The 9,939-nt window shown below is 51.2% G+C and overlaps 1 protein-coding gene across 1 annotated transcript in view; it reads left to right on the top strand.

Annotated features, from left to right (window-relative positions):
- Nucleotides 1-1,088: 1,088 nt before the first annotated feature.
- LOC104354714 (immunoglobulin lambda-1 light chain-like) overlaps nucleotides 1,089-9,939 on the top strand; it is a 72,738-nt gene continuing 63,887 nt past the window's right edge. The window contains 3 exon segments of the mRNA XM_086460791.1: nucleotides 1,089-1,131; nucleotides 4,644-4,941; nucleotides 6,304-6,317. Coding sequence (XP_086316917.1) covers nucleotides 1,089-1,131; nucleotides 4,644-4,941; nucleotides 6,304-6,317 — 355 coding nt within the window.

Genomic DNA, 9,939 nt, shown 5'->3' with positions numbered 1-9,939 from the left:
TCTCCCTTCCTATGCTAGTGCATTGACTGTTCCTGGGCTCTTCACAGGCATTCACCTCCCTCTCCTATCCCTCTTACCAGCTCTGCCCGGCCAGGGCAGGCGGGAGCTCTGTGTGCACGCACACACACATGCATGCACACATACACATGTGTGTGCACACACCATGCGCGCACACACACACACACCCCCCTACAGTGACCCCTCATACACCTCCCATCCCCATCACAGTGATCACTGCACCAGCCTGGAGCACTTCCAATACTGAAACACATGTGTGACCAGACTGGCTGGAGAGGGCAAAGGGACAGTGTGGGGCAGCTGAGACCCCTATCCCACTCTTTCCTTTGTGATATTCAGGAACATTCCCAACTCTGCTGCAAAGAGTAAGAGAAACTAACTGCAGTGCGATTCACAGTTCTTTGCAGGAGAGCAGCTGGAAGCTGCAGGGACTATTTTGCTCTTCAGAGAAAGGGATGGGGGAAGAGCTCCACTGCAAAGCCCGTGAGAGCCCTCAGCAGGCAGAATGCTTGGGCTGTTGTGATGTCTTTCTTGGTCCTGCCTCTCACTGACATTAATTGATGTGCTCACAGTACTGCACAGAGAAAAGGAGCCCTCAAACAGCCAGCAGTAAAAGAACAAAGAAACAAACCAGAAAAAAAAAAAAAAAAACAACAAAAGAACAACAAAAAAGCAGCCATGGCTACAGGACAGAGGAAAAATCCAAGGGATCTATGTGTGTCCTCCATGCCTCATTCCTCTGTCTCTCAGGGACTTCAGAAGGAAAAGGGGAACTCGGTACATTCCTCTGCCTTGCACACACTCAGACTGCCGTGCAACCTCAGCCTAGTTCTCTCCATCAGCCCCCTTCTCTCCCTGCCCTGCACACTGACACCCCCCCCCCCAATCTCTGCGAGCTTTATACTTTCCTGTGGTTGTGTTCATCATTCCTCATTGTTCTCAGTCAGCCAATCCTTTCTTACATGTCCTGCCCAACCCCAGTAAGTCTCACCCTCTCTCAGTTCTTCCTCTTGACTTATCTCTGGGCAGCTACAAAAACCGGTCCCTGAAAGACCAGGGGCTTTTCCCCCATGATTCCCTGCTGGTTCTTTGTGGCCATGCTGGCCCCTATAGGTAAGTGAACACAGCTTACTCCTGAGCACCTATGGGATTGCAGTGCTGCTGTCCCAGCTGCATACCCAGTTTCTGGCAGTGCTGCATTCCCCAAGGCTTCCTGTGCTGAGGACGCACTGTGGATGAGGTGGGCAGGAATCCCTGAACCTCCTGCAATGGCTGTCTACTTTTTCTTTTGTGCACAACCACCAAATGGTTCCTTTTTTGGACACAAACTGCTCAGGAATGTTTCTTGCCTATCAGAGAGAGATTATAAACTCACCTGCTGATCTGAAGAGCTGTCCCATCGTTTCCGCTGCTCTCTAGCCTGTCCTGTTCCTTCTCACCCTCTTCTCTACCAACCCACACTGCCTAGTTTACGTTTTTCCTTTTTTTTTCCCCTCCTCTTCAACACTCTTCCTTTTCCCTTCCAGTGTTGGCTCTGGAACAGTCCCCAGACACAGCGACACAAGAAGGCCAGTCTGTGAATCTGAGCTGTTCCAAGAAGCAATCCTCTAACACAGCTATGTACTGGTACAAGCTGCCTTTGGGGAAGGACTCCAGGCTGATCCTAGTGGCTTCTGCATTCGAAGGTGGTGGAGCAAATGTTGAGAAGGATTTCCGAAGCCATTTCAAGAGCAGTGAGATACAAGGAGACAGGATGACCCTCTTGATAGAGCATGCCTTTCTCAACGACTCTGGCATGTATTACTGTGCTGAGAGTGGAACACAGTGGCTAGGCTGCTGAAGGAGCTAAGCGCAAACCTCCCCCTGAACAAAAGGCACCTGCTTTCCTCCTTGTTCTGCACAAGGCAGGATGATCCCTTTCCACTTGTCACCTCCTCTGCTTCCTAGCCTTCCCTTACTTCTCTTAGACTCTGTGAGTTTGTCTGCTTTCTCTCCTTGCCATCTCTCCTCCTTGTCTCCCTCTTGGTTTAACTCTCATTTACATCAGATTCACGTCCGTCAGCCCTTCTTCCCCTCTCTGCCTTCCTTTCTCTCCCCACCACCTTCTTTCTGTCTCTCTTCAATCTGCACTCCACAGGCTTCCTCTCATTTGACTCCAGCCGACCCTGCTTGCCACTCTCGGTGTCAAACAGAAAGGATGTTCATGTGAGAAGTTCATGGTTAGATAAAGGCAAGGCCAGGCAGGTGGTGTGATAGCCAGTGCCAAGCAGGAGCTGCCCACACGCTCCTCCGTTACAAGGACCTGTCTGAGGTTGTCCTGTGGCCAAGGGATATGTGCAGCACAGTACAGGCCCAAAGGCCGCATGGTACGTGCAGCACAGCACAGCACAGCACAGTCCTGCCCCTACTCAGGTTAACTGCGGATCACTAACTCCTCCACGTACAGTGGTCTCTGTGTCAGGATCAGTACCTTCCACCCCTTGATCCACGTACAATTCAACTTTCCCGAAGATATTATATAAATTACAGTTATGTTAGCAAGCTGTGCAGCTAACAGAGTTTCCTGACAGCTTAGAGCGTTACGCCTGTTATAAGACACACCAGTGGGCAGCACAGGCTGGCATGGGGCACTCAACGGGTTCCGACGCTGAGCTTCTCCTGCTAACATACAGGCTTCTCAAGCCCTAAGCACAAGGCCCAACAGAGCAGGCATGGCCTATTTGAGATCACTAACTCCTTGAACACCGTGTGTTCTGCACGGCTCCCAGTACACTGCCCTGCCACCTGCATGCCCCAGGGAACCCCACGGAAAATGGAGACCCTTTCCATGGACACATCAAGCACAACCTCCTCTCAGATGGAGTGCTGTGGGTGTGTGGGGGGTGGGGGGTTTCTTCCTGTTGCCTGCGCAATTTAGCCCACCCTTGGTTCTTTTCTCCCTTTTCTTTTGAAGAATCCAAGGTTGTTCCTGAATCTCCTGTAGGCTGTTTGTGGAAATGAACGCAATGGGGCACACTTGGACCTGTAACAGAGGGTCTGGGAGCTGGAGGCATTGCTGCACCCATCTGCTAAAAGGACACAAGGGAACATCTTCACTGCAAAGCCCATGGCAGCCTTGAGCATCCGAATCACTTGCTCTCTTGTATGGGCCAACCTTCCACTGCTGTGCATTGCTGGGCCCACAGCACGGCACAGATGTTCAGAGGCTCTCTCAGGCCTTTGACACACACAGTATGCACCAGTGTACACAAACTGTGAGCCTCACTTCCTGCCTGCAGTGGTTTCCCACAGCCTTGGGTTGGTGAACAAGGCTGTGCCCCGCGTAGAGAAGAAGACAGGGTTTTCTCCAGCTCTGTCCATCCTCGTCCTGCTGCTCCTTTGCAGAATGCTACAAAAAGGAGATTATCAGCTCTTCTCTGACATGGAGAAGGTAAGTCTGTACCAGCATATCCCACCACGAACACCCTTCTCCTCAGAAATCGCTCCCTGGGGCACTCTCCCAAGACACAGTCCCAGTGCAGAGCCAAAGGCAGCCTTTTCTCTCCTTGAGATCTCCCTTTGGAGGAAGAGAAGAATGGTTACAGAACTCCTCTCTGTCATGCTACAACAGCTATCAGGATGACAGGTCAGCAGCCTTTCCCATACCTGGGCAACATCACAAGCAGCACCGGGATAAGCAGAAAATATTCCACATTGCAGCTTGCAGTGTTGGGAGTCTCTGAGTGTGAGGGTGTCTAGAGAGGAGACTCAGCTGAGGGGCACAGACACAAACATGCATTCCTGAGCGCTCTTGCTCTACGCTTCATTTGGTGCCTCTTTGTGCATCCCTGTGCTTGTGCCCACACTCAGGCTGCCGCACAGCCCCATCATGCTGCTGTAATGACGCTTATCTCCCGCCTACATATACACACACACATAGTCACACACAGCAGGAAGTCAGTGGAGAAGGGTACATGCACCTCATGTCTGAACGCAGGTGTCGCTCCCCAGTGTTCCCAGCCAGCCAACTGCCTTCTCATGGTTCGAGCTCCTTCTCACCACCCTGCCCACCCGGAAGGAGACGTGTCTCTTCCTCTCTTAGCCTTTCCTCTTCGCACATATCTGTGCCACTGCTACCATTAAGGCAGGTTGCTGGAAGGAGGTGGCCTTTCTCCATGGTTCTGCACTGGCTCCTTTTGTCCATTGCGGCCCCTGTGGGTAAGTGAACTTTCCTTCCGCTTGAACAGCCGCAGTGGAGCCGGTGCTGCTGTCTCAGCTGTGTGCCCAGTTGCTGTCAGTGTCCCATTCCCCAAGGCTTCCAGGGGGAAGAAGGGCAATGAACAAAGTGAGCTTTTCCTCAGCATCTTAACACGAAAAGCTCTACAGATCTACAAATTTTTTCCTGTCCCATTTTAATGCTTCAATTGAGAGTACTGAGTCATTATTTTTCATAACAGATACGCTGTTGTATTTGAAGCTGCTTTGTGCTTTTTTTCTCTTATGCATCTCTCTTAGAAAAACAGGACATTGTCCCATAGCTTGCTGACATCCTTATGCCACCTTACGCCACGTCATACGTCAACAATGTGTTTCCGTGTCCCCCTCAACGTGTTTTACTCCTCACATCTCTTCCCTTCTCTTTCCAGGCCAGGCCCTTCAGCAATCACCAGACACAGTTGTCCGAGTGGGAGACTCTGTGACTCTGAACTGTTCCCAAGAGGTGAAGCCATTCTCAACCATGTACTGGTACAAGCTGCCCATGGGGAAGTATGCCACTCTGCAGTTGGTTGTATACTCAGTGGAAGGTGGTATGGCAGAGATTGAGAAGGAATTCAGAAACCACTTCCAGTCCAAGGGGACTAAGGGAAACCACTTATCTATGGAGATAGATCATGCCCTGCTCAATGACTCAGGCACATATTTCTGTGCTGAGCAAGACCCACAGTGACTCAAAAGCTGGAGCAGCATAGCACAAACCTTTCCATGCAAACAGGGATCTGCCCCCCAGCCACACACAGTATTTGACAATACCCCATATTCTCCTCTTGCCCTCCAGCTCTGTCTATTTAAGGAAAGTAGTTGTATTGTCTGTCTGTCCTCTGCCTGGTCTCTAATTTCTTCCCTGTTCTTTCCCACCTCTGAATCACCTTCTGAGTCTCCTTCTCCTTGTACTCACTGCTTGCCTCATTTATCTTCCATCCCATAGAGTGCCTCTCACGTTCCTCCTCTAATCTTTCTCTCTAACCCCTCCTGCTTTCTTCTCTGTCCTCTCTCACACCTGTCCCTCTCCTATCTCCTACATCCTCTTCCATTTCTTCTCCCTTTCAGTCTGTTACACAGGGGTAAGCAGGATGTGGAATAGTTCGCACAGCCAAGGCCAACCTGCAGTTGAATCTTGCAGGGATCTCAGAACTGAGCACTCCCGTACTCATGTGTCTACGACCTTCAAGGGTCTCCTGGGATTGCTCATGCTGTGGTTTCTGAGAGTACAGGTGCCTTGCTGGTAACCCGAGGCTCAGAACGCTGCTGTGCATGAGGGGCTCCAAGTTCTGGAGTGCCAGCAGGACCATGCCAGCAGGACCATGCCACTGAGTCCTCCTGTGTGCATGCTGGTCCCTTAGCCCCACCAATCTCTAGAAAATGGGCATGCTGCTGTGTGCCAGGGACCCTGAGTCTCTAACCTGTGACCTGGACTCACTGATGTATGCGATGTAGCCCAGGTCTTGATCACATCCGGAGATGGAGGATGGTCCTGTAGGTGAGGAGCCCCAAGCTGCAAGATGCTCTGTGGCAGTAACCCACCATACCTTTGGCTCTGTTTAGCCAGAATGGAGCTGTCAGGGCCAGGAGGGGGGTCATTTCCTGCCCCCTCCTGCTCCACACTGGGGAGGCCACAGCTGTGGACTGGGACCACCTTGTGTCCCCAGGACAAGGGAGGTGTCCATCAGGGGTCTTGGAGATGATGAGCACTGTAACACAGGGCAGGTGGGGAGACATTGAGGGTTCTGGGTTTGTGAGGCCAGAAGAAAAGAAGGCAGGCAAGCATTAGTTGCAGCCTCTCATTCCCCGGAGGGAGCTGTGGACAGGCTGGAAACAGACTCTTCTTGGAGTTGCCCAGGAAAAGACTGAAAGGTGATGGGCACAAGCTGGGACAGGGTAATCCTGCTGAGGCAGAGGGACAAATCCTTTGCCAGAGGAGTGAGGCAGCCCTGGGACAGGGTCTGGTACTCGAAGGAGTGGTTTGCATCTGGGGAAACTTTCCGAACTGCTCTGGTCCAGGCCCTGAGAGACCTGCTCCAATTCCAGAACCAACCCTTACGTGAGTAGAGGGCAGACTGGAAACCCTTAGATACCACTGCCACAAATACCTCTGTGAACCTTTGGTGCACTACAGCTTTCAAGAAGAATGGGGGAATGTTTGGATGAGAGAGTCTTTGTGTTACTCTCACAGACTGCTGGTTCTCCATTAAAGTCCTGAGAGAGACAAATGTGTGTTAATCCTCTCTGGTTACGGGAAGAAGGGGAGAGAAAGTTCCTGTTTATGGAAGGAAGATGCCCTCTGTCCCTTTTCGCTATGCAGACCATTTCACGGTTCTGGTGTTACAGGTGAACACCTGAAACTAGCTCTGGGGTTCTTTAAAAAAACCCTGTGATTTCAAAAAGATTCTAGTGGGGATTCCAGTCTAGATCATGGCCCCAGAATCTGTTCAATATGAGTGTCCTCCAACCTTGACTTACATCCAGTGCTCCTTACTCCATCACACAGAAGAGCTTGGCTCCCTTTCAGCCATTGGTGCTGCACTCCACTCTACGTAGACCTCTCTGCACCAGACCAACCCAGCCTGGCTGTCCCCGCCCCCGCTTCCCTTTGTCCCTTTGTTGGGACGGGATGGGTGCCTTCTCTACGCCCCTTGGTGCATGAGGCGGAACCAACTCACACGCCACTTACATCCTGGCCATTCAAAGTACTGTTGACCACGATCTGGCTGTCAAACCTGCCTTTGCCCTAGGAAGACAAATAGATGCCACACTTTGTCCAGTTAGAAGCAAGGGCCACTCTGTAGCCCTGCCTGGGGCCAATGTTCAGCCACGAGCCCAAACTTCTGCCCACACAGGTCCAGCCTGGGAACTGACTGCTCTGCACTCAGGTCACCAGGTTATGGGGCGCAGAGAACTTCCCCAGAGAAGGAGAGGTCATAATCCACTTGGGGATTTATCCCATAATCCCCCTGGGAAGTAATTCCATAATTCTTTGGGGATTAATCCTATTATCCCAATGAAAATAACTCTGTAATGCCGTGGATGACTAATACCATTACCTTTCTGAGGTAAGTCCCATAAACTTTGTGAGGATTAATCCTGTAATCTCTTGTAACCTCTTCAGAAAAAACCTGAAAGCGCATTTGGGATTATTCCCAAACTACACATGGGTATTAAGCAAGTAATTGCAATGTGATTAAACCCATAACTGGAATTCTATTTATCTCATAATCCCAGTGGAAATGATCCCGTAATCCCTACCAAGAAAGAAGCCAGAAATATTCCTGAGACAGAGACCATCCAAATTTTCCCCTGAGGAAGAATCACGGCTGCAAATGGGGTGGTTCAGGATGTCTAAACCTTTTTGGGCAATTCTGCATAGCAGATATAAGGGGTTAATTTTTCTGCCCACAGCTCCAGTGGCAGCACAAGACTACATCTCAGGGAACCCAGGTATCCAGACTCCCAGCCCTAAAGCCCCAACCAGATGGAAAACTTGTTGCCTTGGATCTCATCTAAGAGGTTCCCAGTGGTCTTAGGAGAGAGCTAGCCAAGAGCGCCGAAGCACCCCGGGGTTTTGAAGCAGAACAGGTACCCTTGCCCCTTCCCACCAACCTCTCCCCACACCCAAACCCCTAGAACACAGGCTTCCTATTAAACTTTCTTGGATATTTCTGGGATCTGGATACACCACTGTGTCTCAAGCCCCCCCCACCGCGGCTCAAGTCCTCAGCTTTGGGCCCAGCCCTGCCCTGAGAGGAGGAGAGAGTGAGGTCCTCAGGAAGACCTCCATCTCCACCACCCTGGTCCTGCCCTCCCCTGCCAGGTTCATTACTCATTGCACATTCCCTAGAGACAGTCTCGCCCCAGCCAGCGCCACCACTGCCCTGTGTATGTTTTCACCTGGGCTTGGTAGAGAGGCCCTAGCCCCACTACGTGACCCTATCCAAAGGAAGGGTCAAGTTTGTTTGCTACTCAGCACGAAGAGAATGTGAAATCTGAATTCACAGAACACAGAAACTCTGAAGAGGAACACAGGGAGCAAAGCAGGTCTCCAACCACGACCCCCCACCCCCAACCAAAGGAGAGGAGAGGTGCCACAGCTGCATGCTAGCTGCCCACGGTCACCTTTCTAATTCCACCATTGTTCTGAAAGTTTTCAGACTCCCCCCGTGGAAGCTCTTGCCATGCAATGGAAAGGGTGATGGGGAGGAGAGGGGGTGTGCTTCATGCTTCCGTAGGGCATAGAGGTTGTTGACCTTTCCTCAGACCCACCCTCTGAATGATATGAACCAGATCACACAGAGTCAGTCCCCAGGGATACATGGAGTCAGGACTCAGCCATTCCTAGGATTTGGTGCACCTGTACTGAGCGAGACAGCTCCTTGGATCCCCTCTTTGTGGATGGACTCCAGGGGTAAGCAGTAATGCCAGACACCCTCTGAGGTGCAGTTCTCAGACACTCGGTGGGTAAACTCCCAACTAGCACAGAAGCTGCTGTTATGGGGCAGGTTGTTAGCTCTGCTCTCCCAAGTGACTTTCTGGGAGCCCAAGATGCCTGACTTGAGCCCTAGGCTCCTAGGCCACTGAGGAGGCTCCTAAATAACTTTGGGCTCAGTGACATACCATGAAGAGGAGCGCAGGGGTCACCAGCCCTCCCTGTGACCAAGAGTAGGCATATCAGCAAAAGAAACAAACCAGGCAGGTTCTCCACCCCTAGGAACATGGAACTTGGGGCAGTGAGGCCTCCTTCTGTGGAGGACACAACATCCCAGTCAGTCTCCAGGCAAGGAACAACTCTTCCACATGGCAGATCCAAAGTCTCTGCTTCAATGCCTTGCCTCCTTCTGACCTGCTCACCAAACACCACCCTCTCCCCTCTTCCATCCCTCCCTGCTCCCCTCCCTTCCCTTATATAATGCCATGGATTGTCTGTCCTCCCAGCAGAGACAAAATGGAGACCAGTGACACAAGTTCTTTCCTCCAGCTCACATATTTGCTTTCAGCCATCTACAGAACTACAGGCAAGTATGAGCATCAAAACCCACAGTAACAGGTCCCGTACATTGGCCCAGATGGTGCTTTGCATGCAGGAGATGTTTCCATGCAAGCTGGGAAGTCTCTCAGTGCACGCATCTTTCTCCAGCATGTCTTTCACCTATGAGAATCCAGAAGTGACAGAGCTTTTGACTAGCTCCTTTCAAGTTCCTCCTCGTCCTTGCACCCATGAACAGAACCATAGAGCACTATGCTTGCAAAACTGCATATCGCAGTGCCTCCAGAGCTCTGAGCCAGATTGTTAAATGTGAGTCTGAAAGGAATGAGAAAGCTTCTAGGGAAAAGGGAGGCATAAGCCCAAGGACAGAGTCATCTGGGAAGGATGCAGGTGAATGGATGTGGCTGTGTCTTGATATAACAAGGCTTCACGGACATGCCGACCATATCAAGCTACACAGGTCTTTCCAACAGCACACTGCTTTTTATGTTCTGTACCATCAAGAGCACTGGATGTTTTGAAGTGGATGCGATCCATGTGAGGGAAAGAATGTCTCCTGTTCTGCCACAAATAACCCACATGGAGGAGTTGGCTAGATCTAACCTTGTTCTGTGTCCTTGAAGGGCAATTCCTGCCCAGCTTCTTCCCACTACCTTCAGCCCCAAATAATCATTTTCACAGGGAGT

The sequence above is a fragment of the Leptosomus discolor genome, chromosome 1 (genome assembly GCF_034619465.1).
Source record: "Leptosomus discolor isolate bLepDis1 chromosome 1, bLepDis1.hap2, whole genome shotgun sequence".
Taxonomy (NCBI): Eukaryota; Metazoa; Chordata; class Aves; order Leptosomiformes; family Leptosomidae; genus Leptosomus; species Leptosomus discolor.
The sequence above is the reverse complement of the archived record's forward strand: the minus strand, read 5'-3'. Positions and strand labels throughout refer to the sequence as shown.